Source organism: Cyprinodon variegatus, unplaced genomic scaffold, assembly GCF_000732505.1.
Source record: "Cyprinodon variegatus isolate N-32 unplaced genomic scaffold, C_variegatus-1.0 Scaffold14, whole genome shotgun sequence".
Classification (NCBI taxonomy): domain Eukaryota; kingdom Metazoa; phylum Chordata; class Actinopteri; order Cyprinodontiformes; family Cyprinodontidae; genus Cyprinodon; species Cyprinodon variegatus.
This window is the reverse complement of record NW_015150467.1, coordinates 1,337,886-1,358,460: the sequence shown is the minus strand read 5'-3', so window position 1 is coordinate 1,358,460 and position 20,575 is coordinate 1,337,886. Positions and strand designations below refer to the sequence as shown.

The following is a 20,575-nucleotide window of genomic DNA, read 5'->3' as shown; positions in this document are numbered from 1 at the left end:
CAGGTGAAACAAAGGAAAGTTAGAGCTCACAGTGTGACTTTTACAAAGTGGCTGGCACGATGTAGCTGGGAGCTAATGATGCTAGCCAGTCCACAGTAGCACTGTCTTCAGACCCATGTTGGTTGTTCAGTCGGATCAGGGAGCATTAGCATTCAGTTCAGAACTATTAAAACCATCAGCAGTTGAAATCAAAAAGCTATTTCAAATAAAGCACATGCATAACTATCTATTCTACCTAGTTCACCCAAGCAGAGCCTTTAATAAGCATCAGATGGAAAGAGGGAAGGATGGATGTTACTGTTTTGGATCGGTGATGTGGAAGGGACTTTTTCCCTCAGTTAGGTTCTTTGCAGACCCAGTCTTCCGTCCAGTCCGTTCATCCAACAGCAGCTCTCAAAGAGATTTGGATTAACCCGATGCAATACCAAGAGGCAATTTTGCTGGAGTTAATTTTATAACTCATAGTAGCCTGGAACCTCTCTAGCTACGGCAGTTAGCTGGTTGCGGCGGCTTAGGGAGCGGCAAATGAATGCAGGCGATGTCTCTCAAGCCAGCGGCAGCGGCAAGACCACTATGGCAAGGATCAGCGGCTTCTAACCTAGCAAACAGCAATTAGACTCAGCTGTTAGCCTTTGGCAGTTATATGTAGGTCGACCAGAACTGGAAAGCTCTCTCTCCTCTGCTTCAGCAGGCGGGTTCACAATGTGTTCAATTTGATTTGGATTGCAGGCAAAGATGGTTACTACAATTAGCTCCATCTTAATTGTAGGACAGGTAGTCTGAGCACAGACCTCTCCTCTGGGGTTTTGTAGCTTTCAAATGAGAAACGTCTCACGTTAAGCAGGCAGCGGCCACTGGCTACAGGAAGTTGAATGGGAGCCACTTCCTTTTATAAACTCACAGGAGTGTGACATTAAGGGGGGGGTTGTTCCCGTTAAATCACTGATATCTGATCTCAACAAAAGTAAGGGTTTGAAAAAAGGTGTAACATATAAGAGGGGGGCATTTAAATTCATCCATCCATCTTCTTTTGCTCATTCCGTCAGGTCAAGATGGGGCTGGTGCCTGTCTCTGGCAACCTGACTGGCGACCTGTCCACCCTGTTTTAGGGCAACACATACACATAAAAAGACTTGCAATCATGCACACACACTCACACCTAAGGAGAATTTAGAGAAGCCAATTAACCTAACAGTTCTGTTTTTGAACTGTAGGAGGAAGCCGAAGCACCCGTAGTAAACCCACGCATACACGGGGAAAACATCCAAACTCCATGCAGAAAGACCCAGTGCAGGGAATCAGGCCCGGAACCTTCTTGCTGCAAGGCAACATTGCTACCCACCTATACATCAGTAACCTACCTCCAAAATACTGTCTTTCAGCATATTATCCATCCTTTTAAGCGAGAATATATATACTACTGAGAAGAAAACAACAATCAGCTCTGTAAATGCACCGGTTTTCCCAGGTTATGATCAACTCCATATTTTCAGATAAATCACTCGGATTCCACATTTGTCGTTCTTAAAAAGTTTCCTTTGCCAAAGCTCCCAAATGTTTTTGAGCGAATGTAGTTCAGATCCCTGGTGTGTGCTGAGCTGACTCTGGTCTTATTACTGAGGTTTTGATAGAAAACATGTGAAATATCTTTATCCAGTTCATTTTTTCTTTAATATACTTTTTTGAGCTGGGTAATTTCTCATTCAAAGCCGGTCTGTGTGTTTACACTAGTAGAAGTCATTTGTCTTTGATGGAATATGCATAAAGGAAAGGGGTCCCTGATTGCAGGCAGGGTGAAGCAGAGATGATAGGCAAACTGTGCTTCCAGGCTTTCACTGGTGTTATTAAAAATAAATAAAATAAAAGATGCCTGTCTCTGAAAGTCTGAGAAAAGGTACAAAATGTTTGGTGCGCTCTAAAATTAGCTTTCTTCCTCTGAGCGGCTCTGCTCATATGTCAGTAAATCAGCTGACTTTCTATTGTTGGGATCGCAAGGATCAAAAGGCCAAGAGAAAGTTAATTGGTTGCTTGACTTTAGGGGCAGCATGACTCAATGCTGTGTACGATGCTTGAGGCAAGTTGTGAACTCCAGAGATGGAGCTCTTGTAAATTATTCTGGGTTTTCCAACTCTGCCACCTGCCAAAATAAACCAACCAGCAGAAAATTAATATTGCTTTGAAATGTCACAGTTGGCTATCAGCGTTGCAAACCAGCAGCAGCCATGTAAGGTGTTCTATAAAGGATGTATTACATAACATATATCTATTGCTGTAAAACAATCATGCAACTTCTCTGTTTGCATTTTGTTTCAGTCGCCCTGCAGCTTCCAGAGGGCCTGCAGATGTTTGCCTGCACCATTGCTGACATAATTGAGAGGTAAGCTGGAGGAACAGAATTTTTTTATTTTTTTTGGTTTTTGTCTCATGTTATTTTGAAGTCAGTGAATGAGCTGCAGGTGTAGAAGTCAAGCCAGCAGCATGTAACCTTAAACTGCTACCGCCACTTGGTACTCATTAGCAGACTAAGAGCATTATCGTAACTCTGCGCCTTTGACTCAATCAGAGGTTCAGCAGAAAATGAGATGCGATTAAGCTGTTTTTGGACAGAGCAGATACCAGAGCTCCCACTCCTCTCAGTTGGAGAGGGGAAGAGTTATCATTCTTGTTAATTACATCCACGTCGACTCTAATACATCAAACGGACGTTTTTTGTTGTTTTTTTTTCGTGTCTGAAAGGGTTTTAGAGATTTTAGATAAGAAATCTATCTCTTCTCTATCTCTGAGAAGTATTTGAACCTACTTTAATTTTTCATGTTTTTTATTCTTGTTAGAACTGAATGTGTTTGACCAAAGCAAAGGCGTTCACTAAGTGCAGTGTCATGAGGAATGGGATAAGTAAAACTGTTTTTCTAACAATTTTAATCTTGGATTTTATTTTGTCATTTTGTATACACAAGTATAGCTCTCTAGACTATTTCATTTTTTTAAAGTGCAGCCTTGATCTGGTAAGCAGCAGTGATAAAAAACATTGTGATGAAAAACAGTAATGTAAACATATGACTGTATAGTTAAAGTTCTAACATTCAGTTTTTGTTTTTTTTTTATAATACAGTTTTCATAACATTCAGCTGTCTAATGGCAGTGGGAAAGAAACTGTTATGGAATCTGCTGGACCTGCATCCAATGCCTCGAAGTCTCTTACCAGAGGGCAGCAGGGAGAACAGTCCATGTTGGGGGTGTAAGGGGTCATTTATGATGTTACGGGCTTGGAACACGCAACGCTGGGATGAAATGTCTTTAATGGAGGGAAGAGGAGCCCTGATGATCTTCTCTACTGCTCTTACTACTCTTCCTCACCTTCTTTCAGTCTGAGGCCCTGCAGCCTCCACACCACACAGTGAGACAGCTGATCAGAACGCTCTCTATGGTGCTTCTGTACAAGGTGGTGAGGATGGGTGGGGGCAGGTGGGCTCTCATCATCCTCTGTAAGAAGTACATGCACTTCTGTGCGCTTTTGACCAGTGAGGTGGCATTTACATTCCAGGTGAGGGTGTCTGTGATGTGCATCCCCAGGAATTTGGTGCTGTTTACCATCTCTACAGCTGAGCTGTTGATGACCAGTGGAGCGTGGTTAGGCTGGTTCTTCCTGAAGTCCAAGATGATCTCCTTCATCTTCTCCACATTCAAAATCAGGCATTCCACCAGCTGCTCCAGCTCCTCTCTGTAGTCCAGGTCATTGTCGTCTCTGATGAGGCCCACCATCGTAGTGTCGTCTGCAAACCTCATGATGTGATTGGTGGTGAACCTGGGGACGCAGTCATGTGTGATCAGGGTGAACAGCAGGGGGCTCAGGACGCAGCCTTGAGGGGAGCCTGTGCTTAAACTGATGACATCAGAGGTGTTCTGTCCGATCCGGACTGCCTGAGGTCTGTTGGTGAGGAAGTCTAGCAGCCAATTGCAGAGGGGTGTATTGAAGCCCAGCTGTTCTACTTTCCCTATCAGATGCTGTGGGATTATGGTGTTGAAAGCTAAAACTGAAGTCAGCATCTGCACGTGGGTGTTCTTCCTCCAGATGTGAGCGGTTCCATCAGTAGGCGAACTGGAACGGGTCAAATGTTGGAGGCAGACTGGAGACGATGTGTTCTTTAACCAGCCTTTCGAAGCACTTCATCATGATTGGAGTCAGTACGACATAAAAAATATGTAGCTAAAGCGACAATGAGTTTTGTATTACGTTCGCCCAGTCCAGGTCCTGACCCAAATCCAATTAATAATGTGCCAACATATAAACATTGATTTTCACAAACAATTAATTATTTGTAAGATAAATGTGCAGGTATCTTTGTCAGAAGTTGTGATGTTTGTACTATAAACATACCCTCAGAGTTTTATTTCTTTAATTGAGGTAAATAGTCTTTCTCCCAAGTACAGACTCATTAACTCATTAATCCACATCACATGATTTAGTAGTTCTCTTTCCAAAACACATTGAAAACCGTCTACCATTTACCCTTAGCTTTAGAATAATGCAGTATTGCTGGTCTATAACACATAATCCAATAGAATATCTGGAAGTTTCCAGTTGTAATGTGACAAAATGTGAGGAAGCACATGGGAGATGAATGCTTTTGCTAGGCGCTATAATGCTTTGCCTTATTCACTCTGGTTTTGGCAGCTTTCCAATAGATTAGATTTAGTTCTGTGATGTTTTGTGTATAAAAAGACACATTCCAAAACACATTTGAGCAATTGGGCCATAATGTCCTTAAAACAAGCATTTTTGTGTTTTATTCTCCCTGAGCTGTTGTTAGTCTCATTTTGCTCAGCTTGCCCCTGTTTCCCAGTTACAGTGCCTGTCATGCGTTCTTTTAAAGAAAATGGGTGCTATCATTAAACACTTAGAGTGGATTTCTTTCTGTGTTTAGTCAATAGAAACCTGATTACAAAATGGACAAGATGAACGATAGAGTGCTGAAAGCTGGCATAAACTTTTCAGGGCGAGTGGATATTTGATTTCATCCAGGAAGCTTAGATCACATCAGTTTGAGTGTGCTAGTTTGTTCTTAATTATATGTGCTTTATATTATGATGCCTTAATGCACTCATTCAAAATATAAATAGTAAGCCTCACGCCTGCTAAGCGTTGAAGCATTTCTTTCTATCTTTACCTTTTTATTTGCCATCTTGTGTTACACCATAATGCTGTTTATCTTTTAGCTGCTCTATGAGGCCTCTACTATTACGCTATCTCCAGGTCTCCTTACATTCAGTTCTGCTTCTTTAACACCAAAAAGATAGAGTGAAGTTTTGATGATGGGTTCGGGTCTTATCAGCCCTGTTGCTATCAGACTGAGAGCTGCCAATATGTACTGTGGAGCTCTCAGACCGCCCATCTGTGCAGTCCACATTGACACTACATGTTTGAACTGTCCATTATAGGAGGCTGCTAAATCAGCCCCATCTTTTCTAATGAGAGCAATTAGCTGACAATTAATTGCTTTTCTGACTTACTTTATAACTTGTCTTTCATTTTTCTCTCAATATTTTTTTTTTGCCTTCACTTCACCATCTGCACAATTACTCCCCCAAACTGCTAAAGGTTCTGCTGCATTGCTGATGCATGATTTGATTTCTTAACAAACTTTAGAGCTTGCATAAAGTAAACTGATTTCCAACCATTGTAAAGATTTTGTTTGATACAGTTAATCAGATTAAATGTGCTAGGTTAAGGGAAATCTGCTGAACAAAAACTGTTTTGTGCTTAAAGACTATGTTGTTACATTTAGGATAATATACAAAATTGTAAGCATCAGGAAGATATTGAGACATTTAAAAAGCCCGGTTCATTAGCAGGAAATGTCACAGGTTCCCTTATAGAAGGAAACATTTGCAATACAAAGAAAGGGGAGGAATTATTCCCAGTTATCTATCAAAATATATGTCTCTAACCTTTGACTTTTATTATACTTTAAACAAAATACAATAAAGGACATCTGTTTTGGTAGAGTTAAATTTAAATTTCACATAAAAAGATTAGTTCAGTCTAGGCATATGGACGTAATGTTTTCTAGAAGATGTTTTGCTTCTCATCCAAGAGGCTACTTCAGTTTTAACTAGTTGACTAGAATCTTTTGGATCAAGGAAACACTGGTAACGATGTTCTTTACAATCTCAGTAACACGGTGATCTGCCATGAAGGCACACTGCTAGAAGAACAGTATTGCTATAGATGGGCTTCTTCAGTTAGTTCTAGAAGTCTGGTGTTCTGTGCCTTTTAATGTGCCTGCTTTAACTCTCCCTAGTCAACTAAACAGGTCATTAACACGACTTGACTACATACTACATACATACAGGTAATTCAGCCATTTGATTTGTGTTTGGAATAGAAGGATGCCACACGACAACGAAGTCCCTGCACTAAACAATTTTAAGCTAGACTGAAAATTGAAGATCACTACGTTGATAAACAAAATACTTTGTGTAAAAAGTTTTTATGGTGAGACAAGAAATGAGCAATTTGATTAGTGACAAATAAAAAAGTGCATTTTAAACCCAGGAACACACTACGAGTTGTCAAGCATGGTAATGGTTGCATCACATTTCTTTTGTTTTTGCTTTTTTTGTTGTTCTGTTTTTAGCAACATTGGTGCATTGTAGAAAGTGGACGGAGTAGTTAATACGACGGTGTAGTTACGATTCTACCTCCAGAATCGTAAACATCAGATCAAGACAACAGGAAGACCATGAAATATTGGAAAAATATAACAATGCGACAGTACAATAAACCAGCATTTGTATATGTTATCTTTTTTATATATATATATATATATATATATATATATATATATAGACTTTACAAGCTTTTCTCCAGTTTTAGGAATGGCACCAAACCCAATTTATTGTGGAGTACCCTAAAAGTTTAGCTTTTGTTGAGAAACAAGCTGATTTGAATCAGCTATCCCAAAATATCACTTGGGGATGGCTTTACAAAGCATATAGCGTGGGGCTTGAACTCAGAACCTCTGGATTCAAAGCGCAATGCCATAACTAGTAGGCTGCCACTCTCCACAAAATAGGGTTAGCTTTACAGGGAATCTATTATTTATTTTAAAACTGTATTTTTGATTGTGGAAATGTAGAAATAAACTTTGAACATTGTTGTTTGTTTTTTTTCTTTGAACACCTTGAGTTTATTTGCATCGAAACTGGTTGTTGTTTTCCAACCAGTTTCGATATATTTATGCCCACATCCATTTAACATTCATGTTTTAGTTGATTCACTGTAAACTTACCAAAGGAGCTACGCCTTGCATTTGAATAGATCCATCCTTATTGTGTAGCTTACACCTGATGCATAGCTTATTTTCACAGGGTTTGTTACTCAAGGGTCTTTTGTCCAAATAACCGCTGGCTGTAGATCACAGTATGAGGACAGGTCACTGAATAGGTGTTGTCCAGGGCCTTAGAAATTATCCTTCGTTCAGGGACTGCTGTGAAGTTGGTCTTTGATTGGATATTTGTCAGACCGTATCTCAGATCTTATCTCTTTTCATGCTGTTTGCGAGGCTCTGTGGTTTGCATAGGGACTGCCAAGAATTTTTAGTCCATTTAAAAAAAAAAAAAAGCCCTCCCACCAAAATCAGTAGCTTCCAGGTAACCCAAAAACTATAAATATAAATCTGGATTATGTTACAAGGTTGTTATAGTATTTTTATAGTGTGACTATTGTGTCGGATGCAGGCGTTTCCCTGTGTTGTCAGTTCAACTGTCAACACTGGCTTTCAATGTTGTTCTTTTTGGGTAAGACACTTCATCTGCATTACACACTGATGGTGTTCAGATGGCGTAATGGCACCAGTGTACGGCTACCTCACTCCTGTCAGTGAGCCACAGAGCAGCTGTGTGATTGAATGTGTGATTGTGTTAGCGAACGGGTGAGGGACTAAATGTAATGTATAAGGCTTTGGTTAAGTCTCCTGTCTCGAAAAAGGGTTATACAAGTACATTTACCATTTAAAAAACTAGACTGAGACACACCAGTTTTCATGACATTTTCACTGGTCTCCTATTTTATATTCACATTTTTGTAGAATAAAACCACTTTATTTAAAGCCAATTCTACATGTAGCTAACCACTGAGATTTTCCTTTCAATGGTGAGTTTTTAATTGACTTCACTTCAAAAGTAAAACCAAAAAATATGTTGTGAGAAGAAGACTTGGTAAGACATAAAAATAGATAAATACAATAAAAGACACAGAGGACCATACAATGTAAAGTTCTTGTGAATCGTCACACTTGTAAATGCTGTGACGTCAAAGCGTGCAACCTTTTCACGCAGGTATATCTTCACAATAGGTTTTCAACACTTTGAATTGAATGCACTAAACAAATAAGCTGAAATAAATAATTTTAGTCAAATGTAGCAGTGCAGATAAAGAGTAAAAAATATTTTAGGAAAAAAAGAAAAGGCAGGAGTCAGAACCTGCAGTTAAAGACAAAAATTGCAGAGCTAATTTATGCTCATTATTGCAGTGATGTATTTGTTCCAATGCTCAGTCTCTTTTATCTGATTGTCTTTTTGAGAGTTTATATAATTCAGTCCCCTGGCTGTGATGACAATGTTATATGGGTTCAAGGATTACTTTAGAGTCTGCTCCCACAGGCTAATAAGAAAGGAAACTTTCTCGGCAAAGCTAATATTTTGTGTAGGCTGGCGTTGATTTATGTGCTGTGACTGCACCATATATTTTTTTTTTGCCTTTTAACAGTTTCCCTGTTTTAGGTTTGAGAGATACTTTTTTTTAATTGATGTAGTATTTCCTGGAATCTCAGGAAACACAGGGGAAACATATAAATGCTTTGGAAGATAACACTATGGATTGCATGAGATGTTGAACATTCACTGAGTCTAACGTGCAGTATAGAGATACATCTGACACATCATTTCCGGGCCATATGGGACTTGCAAAGAGAGGTGTGTTTTTTTTCCTAAAGCCCTTCTCTTGCTCATCCCATCTAATGTTTATTGAGGTGGAGCAGAATCAGTTATGGCTTGATTTCAGTTTGGCCTTAATTTTCCTGGACTGCTTGTCTAATTGTCTGATCTACTGTTGATTAAAGGAATAGTACACCCAAAACATGATTAGCCTTCATTTTCTACTCACCCCCATGCTGAACAACACCCTGGAGTACTTTTTTCATATCTCAAATGCATCTGGAGATCTGGGAGGCTTCTTGCTGTCTGCTGACATTCAAATAATGGAGGTCTATGGTGCCCGAGGCAGAAAGGTCCATAAAAGTCCACAAAAAACGTGTCAATATTCCTCCATACTGCTCGTCCAATGTATTCCAAGTGTCCTGAGTGGGTAGCATCCAGAATTTACTCGAAACGAAGTCATTTAGAATGTTTTTAGAGCATAAACAGTAGTGTATAGGATTTCCTGAAAGCGCGCACCTGCGCGTTCACAACGCTACGGAATCCAGCAGACCAAACCAGATGAAAGTGCGCATTCAGCGTCTGCTCTGCCAATAATGCAAGCGTAGAAGAAGAAATGTGCTGTTTACCTGTGCAAAGAAAGAAACAACGAAAGAAAAATGTCTGAGGACTTCAGTGTTGAGGAAGAGCATGAGTTCTTTGCCGAGCTGAATGCGCACTTTCATCTGGTTTGGCCTGCCGTGGTTTCCGTAGCGTCGTGAACGCGCTTTCAGGAAATCCTATACACTACTGTTTATGCTCTAAAAACATTCTAAATAACTTTGTTTCGAGTAAATTCTGGATGCTACCCACTCAGGACACTTGGAATACATTGGACGAGCAGTATGGAGGAATATTGACACGTTTTTTGTGGACTTTTATGGACCTTTCTGTCTCGGGCGCTGGGCACCTCCATTATTTGAATGTCAGCAGACAGCAAGATCTCAGATGCATTTGAGATATAAAAAAAGTACTCCAGAGTGTTGTTCAGCATGGGGGTGAGTAGAAAATGAAGCCTAATCATGTTTTCGGTGTACTATTCCTTTAAAGTTTTAACCAGGTACCAACAAGGTTGCAAGATCATATGAAAACATGCTGATATACTATACAAGTTTTGCAATAGCGTTACGCCATCACTTAAAAGATTTTTCAAGATTATTAGTAAAATCTTATTCTGTTTTGGTTCAGTAACAAATTGATAATAAGTAGTCTATTCAGCTACTATGGGGAATACCTTTAGCGAGTTTTAATGTACCAGTACTTAAATTATTTAACTTGTGTTACAGTATTGAGAGTTTTTTGTGATAACCATAGTTTTGAAATATTTTTTGTGAAATGGGCCAAAAAATACAATTAAAGTCCAGAGGTGATGAAGCTTTTGCAATTGCGGGTCCTAAACATTGGAGGACCTTGCCTCTTTGCATCCAGCTGGCTCTTTCAGTGGCTGTTTTGAAATTCCTGCTCAAACTGGCCTTCATCTTTGGGCTAGATGATATTGCCGAAACTGATATGATGATATATTTCTCAATTTCACTTGATGCAATTTAATTCTTATATCAATATTAACAATATAAAAGCCTAAGAAAAAATGCCAACAAAGCTCACTACAGAAACCTGCCGAAGCTTCTACTCACCAGATTAAATGCACATTTGCCTCTTATTTTTTTGTGAGGAATATTCATATTTTCAAAAAGACAAACATACCTAAGCCTGATAGGCTGGGTTTGCAGATCACTATAATAAATTAGCAAAACAGTTGATAACTATCCCTAAAATAGTTTTTTTCTGGACTAACTTACAGTATACTAAGTTCACACCTAACTGGCTTTGGGCAGCAGAAGCAGCAGCTTTACACGCAAAGTACATGGTTGACGTGAATCAAGGTGCACCAAAAGGTCCTGCAGCACAAGCAGCAGCTGCTGAAGTTATTAAAGTTAAATTTTTGCCACTCACGTGTAGGGCTGGGTACTGAACATCGGTTCTTTTATGGTACCGACCGAAATGCTTCGGTTCTACAGAGTATCGAAACATGCCTCGTCTTTCGGTACCAAGTTTCGGTGATTGGCTGTAACACTTAACGTGATTGCGTCATCCAGGAAAAATACATAGGTGGTCACGCCTACAGCCAGTGTATCTGTTGTGAACTGGTTGCGAGTGTCATGGAACCCCTTTAAAATGCCCCCCAGGTCAAAAGTGTGGCTTCACTTTATCAAGACTGATGCCAATAGCGCGCAATGCAATACATCGTTCACGGAAACAATTTAAGAGCAGAAAGTTGCTCGGTGTTTGACTGCAAGAAGAGCGGACCGCAGCCGGCGCAAGCATCCTCCTCTCAGCAGCCCGTGGGCAGTGCAAAGCCAGAGCGGAATGAATCATGCTGATTTCACACCGGACACAGCAAGAGCAGCAAAATCGCGTCTGCTGCTTCCTTTTTGCTGCTTGTACCAGTTTAGTTCTGACGCGCGGCTGCGCGGTGCAAAAGTGGGTCTGACGCGCATTGAGCTGAGCTTCACTATCCTTTCTCTGCCCTGCAGCTATATTTGCTGTGATCAGTGGGAATAAAGTAGTTTTATTATGTTTTTAAGTGGGAAAATCCACCTAAAAACTTAATCAGTGCAGTCAGTTCATCCATATCAGCCTTCCAATATTATTTCTGTCGAAGCCGCCCAGACCCCCACATAGCAGCGTTGCGCTGTCAGTAGGATCCCATTCAACAGGCTTGTTTGTCTCCTGAGAAAGCAGACATGTTAATTTTTCTAAAGAAAAATTGCTAAGTAAAAAGGTCCTCACAATGTAACAGTGAATATTAGACACTGACTTGTTTGCAACTGTTCTTGTTCACTGAAGTTTTTTTTTATGTAAGAGGAAAAATGTAAATGGAAAAATCAGAGCTTAAAATAAAACTCAAGATTTGTACTTTATTATGTTGTCTAATTTTCTTTTTCTTCGAATTGATATTATAAAACTGGTATCGAAAAAAGTATCGTTCAGGAACCGGTATCGAAGTGAAGGTATCGGTATTGGTACCGGCAACGAACATTTTTGAACAATACCCAGCCCTACTCACGTGCCATATCAATCATTCAGAAAAGCTGATCCGAGGCTGGCAGGCAGAAGGACATGGCACTGCTGATGCAGATTGCTATGATCACTCCCCAGTTTATTCATGCCTAAATTAAGTCGAAATGTCTTTACCTGCCGGCAAATATATATTCGCTTTTTTATCCTGGTGCCTGCAGTTTGTGCCACATACCTGGAAAACGCTAACATCTACTCCCAATTGCCACAAACAGTAGGGTAAAACCTCCAAGAGGTGACCGGGCCTGAGGCAGCTGCTGTTGGGGATTCCCAGTGACAGTGCACCACCAGTATGTGGGGGCTTGATTTATATTTTAAGGCAGGATTTTGACGAACTGACTGCACAGACGTTATTTTAAGGTGGACTTTCTCACTTTAAAATATATTCAAACTACCTTTTATCAGCTTATTACAGCCAATATAGCAAAGTCACTCTGCCATTGAACAAGGGAGCAGCACAAGCATCAGACATTTCTGGACACACTTTACTAGATGTGCTTCATTAACGCTGCTGTTGAGGCGCGTCTGACTTTTATGTGTACAAGCATACAAAAATGAAAAAGCAGAGTTTGGTTGCTGAAATTGTGTGCGGTGTGAACATAGCTGTACTGTGTTGTGTACTTTGTTGTAGTGCTCAGTGGAATGTGCTGGACATAAAACATTGTTGTATGCAAAAAAAAAATGGCAGGGTGTTGTTGTTTATTTTCAACAAACCTGTCAAATTTTGTATTTGATATACATCCCAGCCTCATTTTTAATAATAATAGATGCTATTGACACATTTCTCTTGGCTCACTAAAGAGTTTTGTTTGTGCGTGGCCCTCGAATTTGACAGAATTGGTTCTTAAAAGTCCTTGAAAAGTACTTGAATTCGATATTAACCATGGTGTGGGAACCTTGCCTTATCTTCTCTTTACAGGAAACATTTTATGGAAATATCTCTATTAATGTATGCCTGAATTTAATCCTTATCCCTTTACCAACTCTGCTGTTATGATGAAATTTTCTTGTGGAAGAAATTAAGATAATTTCAGTTATTTCAGTCTGCTAATCCAAACTAGTTCTCACAAGGGTGTTAGGATTTATTCTGACATCCTTCTCTATTGGTCAACCTCTGGGTCAAATCTCTTTCCTCGTCCTCCTCCTCCATGGCTGTTTTCTACCCCTGCAGCCAGCTTTGCTTACTAAATAGGATGGCTTCAATGTATGATTCCTGCTGCTGCACTTGTTGAACTAAGCATATCTGTAATTTGGTCACAGACTGTCTTTACCTCTGGCCAGCAAAAGTTTGCTAACTTTGGTCAACAGTGAGGGGAGGGGCGGAGAGGGTAGAGCCAAATATGGTTAAAAGAGATTTTCAGTAAAAAAAAAAAACAACAGGCTACATTTAGGGTCTCAGATAAGACTAATCTCTTTCTGTCATAAAAATGGCCAAATCTATCTAATTAAATAGCACAAATATATCAGATCTTTACATTTTTCTTTTGTTTTCCCCCAAAAGATAAGCATAGAACTAAAGGACCAACAGAGCTCTTTCAAAAATAGGACCACTAAAAGAGAAATAGCAGTGACTGAGCCTACACATTGATTTAGATGGCCAATAATCCATGGCATTTAATGCCAGGCAGTGAGTCATTGATCCGTGTTTTGGAACAACAACAAAGTTAGATGGTGTGTAACATTTAACAAAACCATTATGTCAATTCTGTAGACTCATAACAACGCTTGAACAGTGCTAAGAAACTTTAAAAATATGTTTTTGCAGTTCCCCTTTGTCAATTCAGTGCGTATTGAACTTGTTGTTGTTCTTATAGACATTTTAATGTTGAAAACATGGCTTGACTTTAGAGCTAGATCTGAGATAACTTCTTTCCAACTCAGTCTTCCTTCTTGACCTGTTTGTTACCTTCTGAACCAAATGAAAAGCATAAAACCTCCATGATAAAAAGAAATCATTTTAACAACAGTGGTAACCTTTGGATGCAATGTTCCATCTTAAAATACCTGAATAAGACTTTGCTCGTCAACAAGAGGTTGATATATAAAAGCAAAATTGTTTTCTAAAATGTGAAAACATTTATAATTCCGTTTGTTCAATGGGTTCAGAGACTATGGACTCACTTGGTTTTACACTATTTGTTGTACTGTCTGGAGATTGTTTGGTTAAAGGGTTGTCCAGTCAGAATTGTGATGGCAAACAGTCACTTGGAGACCCCGCTGTCATACTATACCTGTTTCCTGTCTGTCTTCATCGTCCCTATCCTGGGTGACTGCTGAAATAACTCTCTAAATGGCTCAAATAAAAGCAATGTCTTGTGCTGTGTGTTGGTAAATCCAGGGACAATATAAGCGCACACAACCCCCCCAGACATCTCCACTTCTTAGCTGTCGACATCCATCAGAATAGATTCCATTCTGCACAGCAGGTTGAATCATTTCAGTGAGAGCAGCAGCCACAGCCCACAGCCTCCTAGGGTAAATGTCAAGTCTAGCATTAGGAAGAAGCCTTGTAGGAGACTCCAACGCATTTTTTTCCTCTCACATTGTCACATTTTCCACAGAGCCCACAGCGCAGCTGAGCTATAGCAACAGGTCTGGCATGAGAGAATGATTGTCCATGTGTTTTTCTTAATTTGCACTCAATTCCCTGTGTGCGTTGCTTTTTTTGCTAATTGGATCTGGATTAGTCAGAACACCTATATTTGCTTGAAGCCAATCCTTAGAGCCAGATATTTTCTAATTGTCTCATGCCAGCCATATTCTTACTGCCCACTTAAAAGTTTCCTAAAGCAGCTCAGCAACAGGTACGAGCAAACCCTAGTGAATAGTTGTCAGTGTCTCTAAGGCTGATATCATGGTTTGGGACATCCTTTATAAAAGTACAATAACATCATTGGTGATTTATTTTTTTTGTTGAAAAGTTTAGCTTTTTCCTGAATGCCACTTTCTCTTTTTATTTGAATCTAGAAGGGCGGATTTATATCAAATGCTTCCTTTTGTTTATTTAGAAGTAAGTGTGCATTTATTCCTGATATTGTTTTTGGGTTTTCTAATTAGTTTTAATATAACAAAGGAAAGTAGAGATTGTTAAGAATGAAACTTAAGATTTTCAACATGACTAGGTAGATGGTTTGTTGCTGCTCGTGACTTTTTGATCTTGGCGTGACATCTCTACCTTCATAGTTTATTTTGCTGTCTGTGGTGTGATAGGGGGAAGTGAATCAGCCACACTAATGTCATCCTCATCTCACGGACAAAGGCTCAGGAGATCACAAAAATATCCATTGGTTTCACCTTTGCGAAACGTAATCACATCACATCATGCCCTGGCAGACCGAAATTCGTGGTAGGTGCTGACACTGTGTAATATGATATTTTGGAAAATAGCACCTCTGAAATTGCCCCTGCTGTTGTGAAAAGTACAATTGATTCTTTCTACAGAAACAGAGCAAAAAAGTTGTCAGTTTGGCTGTATCTCGAATCACAGTTAATGATTGAGTTTGATTTTTTTTTCTTATTCAAACAACTAAGCAAATAATTAAAGACCGTTTTTTAGTTTTAGACTGTAATTGTTTCACAATACTTTTATTTTATTTTTTTTGTTTGCCCCATCTCTGTGGCATGAAAGAAAGATATGCAAAGTTATTCCCTCTGTCCTCATCTGTTCTCCCTCAAATATAATCACTCTGACCCACCATAATCACTCTTCTTTTGGGTGACACAGTGTCTGGCACATCTCCTTGTAATTTCACAGAAAGCAGTGTAATATTAAGCTCGGAGTCTAAAAAAGTTTTTCCAAGAAAGTAACTTTTAATCAGTTGTTCACAAAGTTAGAGGTTGTACTCATCTGTCTGTTTCAAAAGTGTGAGTTTATCTGCAGGGAAGCAGTTTTTTTTACTAGATTAATTTTGTGTTTTTTTCATTTTAAAGTCTCCTTTAAATATTGCATTGTTTCTTAGATCATTTTACCACATGCATACCAAGAGAACAGTCCAGGACACTGCAGAAACTGCTAAAAGCATACAAATGGTGCTGCGACTCTGCAACAGAAAGACACATAAAAAAAAAAACATTAACTGTTGACTTGCATAACGGTATACCAGAGTTATTCATTACAGACATGTAAACAGTATCTGTGCTACCAGTTCCACAGCTTAAAGCCAATAATTTAGCAACTACAGAAGCATTCTGCGATCTTTTTACACCTGTATATATTTATTATTATTAATTCCCAGTGCTGCCCCTCCCACACATGTTGCTGCGATGTGCCAGTCAACTTAAAACAAATATTAGTTTGCCTCTCCTTGTTGGACAAGAAAAACAAATTTGAATATACTCTTTTAAAAGTTGCTAAGTTAGAAGCATATCTTCTAAGCAGCTCAACTATTCAACAATAGTTTACTGTTTTCTGCTTACTTGTGTTAGTGCAATAAGCTGTTGAAAAAAGTATATAGCACTAAATTCTACAGTAAATTTAAGATAACGTGAACTGATGTCCTAAGAAATAATTAGTGTATATGATATTTATTGTAAATGTTTAGTTTAATCACAGCAGTTCAGTATTTATAAAATCAACCATAAAGGTATTAGAAATTGGTTAAAAAAATGTAAGAACAAGAATGAGGAGAAACTGAAATTCTTGAGGGAATGGAGTGACACTTGATGGAGGAAAGCCTTAAGGATAAGCAAGAGAGGTTTAAAACTATATGACCTCATGAATCGCTACAAGGAAAATGTTTCTTCACATGCTATATTTCAGAGGTGAGTATTATGTCTGCAGAGGTTTCTAAGACAGCTGAGTTGTGTTTCTTTTCATATTTTATGTCAGAATCGGGACTGGACATTTAAGTTAGATCCAGCAAAATTTTTTAGAAAAAAAATCTGTCTGAATATAAATCAATTCCTCAACCACAACATTCTTACTTTGCTTAGTCTGTCTCTTTCCATGTTTGCTGTTTAAAAAAAAAAATCATTTTGCAAGAAAATACTGCTATAGGACATGATTTTAAAACTCTAAAATGACAAATGGGTGTTATATTTGTGTTTATGTATAATAATATCTGATGGGTACAGTTAGTGAAAACTCAATAACACCAATTACATTTCCAGTAAATTAGCTTGTTTTTATATCCATGTGCATTGATATAAATAAAAAAAAGTTGAGCCCCCTGGCCCTGGAGCCTCGTATACAAGAGAGTTTGCAGCTTTCATATTAAACATTGGTGGCAGGGATCTCAAATCTCTAACTTTGCTGCAACAAAGAAAAGCAGAATATATATATATATATATATATATTATATATATATATATATATATATATATATATATATATATATATATATATATATATATAAATAAATATAAATTTGCCTGCCTACGATTGTGCGTATGAAATAATATGAATAGCAGAAAGGATCCACCGTGTGTCGCATTAACAGTAGTAAAGAGTCAGGCCATCTCAAATAGACTTGGTTTGCACCCTCAGGGTAATGCATTTCAGATGACCATCAACTTATTTAATGACATCTGAGACTCACTAAAGAAATAGACCAGAACTACAAAAAGCACTGAGAGGTCGCAGACCTCCAGCGAGCAGCAAATTTGGTCTCACCTATAGCTAAAACTTGCACGTCTGGATCATGTCCAATGCTGAAGCTGTCGATAGTTGCTGCAGTAGCCCTCTGGTTTGGGGAGGAGCTTCTTGTTTCCTCCATAAATCATTATCTCACAGTTTTAAAGAATCCAGTCTTTCGGATTATAATCTGGATCATATTTAATGGATTGTTCCTTGGCATTAGGCACATATTGGTTAAAAATAAATAAATATAATCAGTTGGCAACTTTTCAAGTTATCCTGTACACACACAGACAGACATAACCTCTTTGGTGGAGGTAATAAGTTGTTAAATTTGTTTTTTTCTACAATTTTGTCATGATGTCTGAAAGTTTCTGTCAGCTGCCAAATCGAATTGAATCATTGTAATGTTTTTAGTTCTTGAACTTCACCCCAAGTGCAAATAGAGAATTGTTCTAGTTGTTATTACAGTAGCTCTAAAGATATCCTAAGTTTAACAGCAGACTTGTCTCCTGTGAGACACCTTTTCACCTCGTAAATATGTGCACAGCTTTAAAAAAGCTCTTTCCATTTGTTGAAATAAATGTGACATTTACAGGTTGGACCTTTATAGAAATAAGATTGCAAATATATCTGTTTACATTCGGAAATCAGCTCCTCGATTCAAATTGGGATTTCATTTTTAGCTATTTAAGCAGATTTTGAAGGGGAATTATAAACATTCTAGCAAAGGAGGGGTTTGGCTGTCATGGGGTCAGCTCAGGGTGAATGTAGAATAACAAACGTATCTATCGGCTTATTCTAAATAACCCATTACACAGTGGGGTAGTTAGATTTTAAACCGGAATGGAGACGCATGTTTTCCTTGTGGCCTACTTTGTGCAGAACAATCAAAACCAGCTAATGATCCATTCATCATCATCTACTAGCTGGCAAGTAGGATTTTTGATCATACTATTTAGAGTGATTTTTTTAGGCATTTATGACGTTTTTCATGATACATCCTGCTTCACAGTATGTCGGGATTCGTCTGGATAAAGCGTTGGGCTTTTCTATAATGACCCATTGCTCAGGCTTTGGAATGGATGGCAGAGCAAAAAGATGAGATGCAGCCAGAGAAATGGCAGTAATGATCTCCTTTTTCAGGGAGTTAAAGGATTATCTAATGGTATTACTGAAATCAGATGTGTAAACATCATCCGCTGCCGTCTGCTTCGCTTTTGTCTCTGTTTGCTGGCAGATGTTCCTGGCTTAAGGTTGACAGTCAAATATATTTTAGATTAAAATATTATTTGTGGATTAGCAAAGATGATATTGAGAACAGAAAAAATTATAGACAAAAATTTAAAGAATTGTGTTAATTGAATGATTTTTTTTTCATTGCCCTCTGCTGGATTTATGTTTAGAAGATTGAGTTTGGGATATTATGGATGTCGTATGTGCATAAAGCAGAGTATTGATATCAGATTTAGTGATATACATTGTGTGGTCACTGTAGTTTCATTTAGTTTTTCATTGATTTGTTTATATATATATATATATATATATATATATATATATATATATATATATATATATATATATTATTTGCTTTGTCTGAGATCCCAAAGCTTGTAAACGGTGCTCCTTATTTTCTCCTCTTTAGTTTTCAAGGTGCATGTTCAATTGTTTTCCCTCTATACACAACGTCATTTATTTCAGCGGACTTTCATTTCACTGATTTAATCTTTTTTTCTTTTTTCGACTTGCCTAAATTGAATTCATTTGGAGAAATAATGGCAGTTCATCTGTTCAGAGTGATCCTACCTTTGAAAGAGGCCTCTCTATCTATATCAGTCTGCTCTTCCTCTATCCAGAGCCCACTCAGAAATATACAGTGGGTTGTTGGTGGGTATGTGGGGTCATAACGGTAGAGGGTTGCTGATATCTAAAATATAATAGAATAAAAGATGAGGTTTTGCCAGATGTGGAGGAAAAGGTACGCACATGTTCTGTGTGCAGGGAAAAGAAAAATCCTCTTGCACTACTGGGTGTTGGTGTAAACATGGCTTGATGGTAAGGAAACTGTATGTACTAATTTGTGTTGTTTGCTCTCTGTGGCTGAACAAGAGAGGTAATGAAGCACCTGCACACAGCTCACTGACCTGCTTGTCTGTTTGTTTCCTGTGAGGCCAGTCTACCAACTCTATTATTGGATTTTATGCAAAAGTGTTGATGACAGCACAGTCAGAAAATCATGTTATTTAGCTCTCACAATTGTTTTCTTGGTTCCCAATAGCCCAAAATTTAATCCCAAAAGCCCAATAGATTTAAATTTAAAGGAAAGTGAAGTCAATTTATGGTGGTTTAACGTGCAAGCTTCTCAATGTTCAGCCACCACCTTGAAGTTCTGCTGCAATTTTACATGCCAATTACTTTTCATGGTGTAATACAACATACAGTCATATGAAAAAGTTTGGGCACCCCTATTAATCCTATTTTTATTTCTAAATATTTGGCTGTTTGTAACAGCTATTTCAGTTTGATATATCTAATAATTGATGGATACAGTAATATTTCAGTATTGAATCGAGGTTTATTGGACTAACAGAAAATTTGCAATATGTACTAAAACAAAACTTGACAGGTGCAACAATTTTGGTACCCTAATCAGTTAATGATTTGAATACCCTTAATTGCTTTTCGCCGACTTACTGAAACACTAAATTGTTGTTTTTGGTAACCTCATTAAGGTTTGAAATTCATAGCCAGGTGTATCCAATAATGAGAAAGTGTATTTAAGGTGGCCAGTTGCAAGTTGTTCTCCTGTTTGAATCTCCTCTGAAGATTCATCATGGGCACCTCGAAACAACTCTCAAATAATCGGAAAACAAAGATCGTTCAACATAGTCGATTAGTGGAAGGATACAAAAAGTTGTCGCAGATATTTATTCTGTCAGTTTCCAC

At 38.4% G+C, this 20,575-nt stretch overlaps 1 protein-coding gene across 1 annotated transcript in view; it reads left to right on the top strand.

The window, feature by feature from the left end:
* dph1 (diphthamide biosynthesis 1) overlaps positions 1-20,575 on the top strand; it is an 87,759-nt gene that overhangs the window by 14,623 nt on the left and 52,561 nt on the right. The window contains exon 3 of the mRNA XM_015382903.1: positions 2,314-2,377. Within this exon, the coding sequence (XP_015238389.1) occupies positions 2,314-2,377 (64 nt within the window). The remainder of the gene's footprint in view (positions 1-2,313; positions 2,378-20,575) is intronic.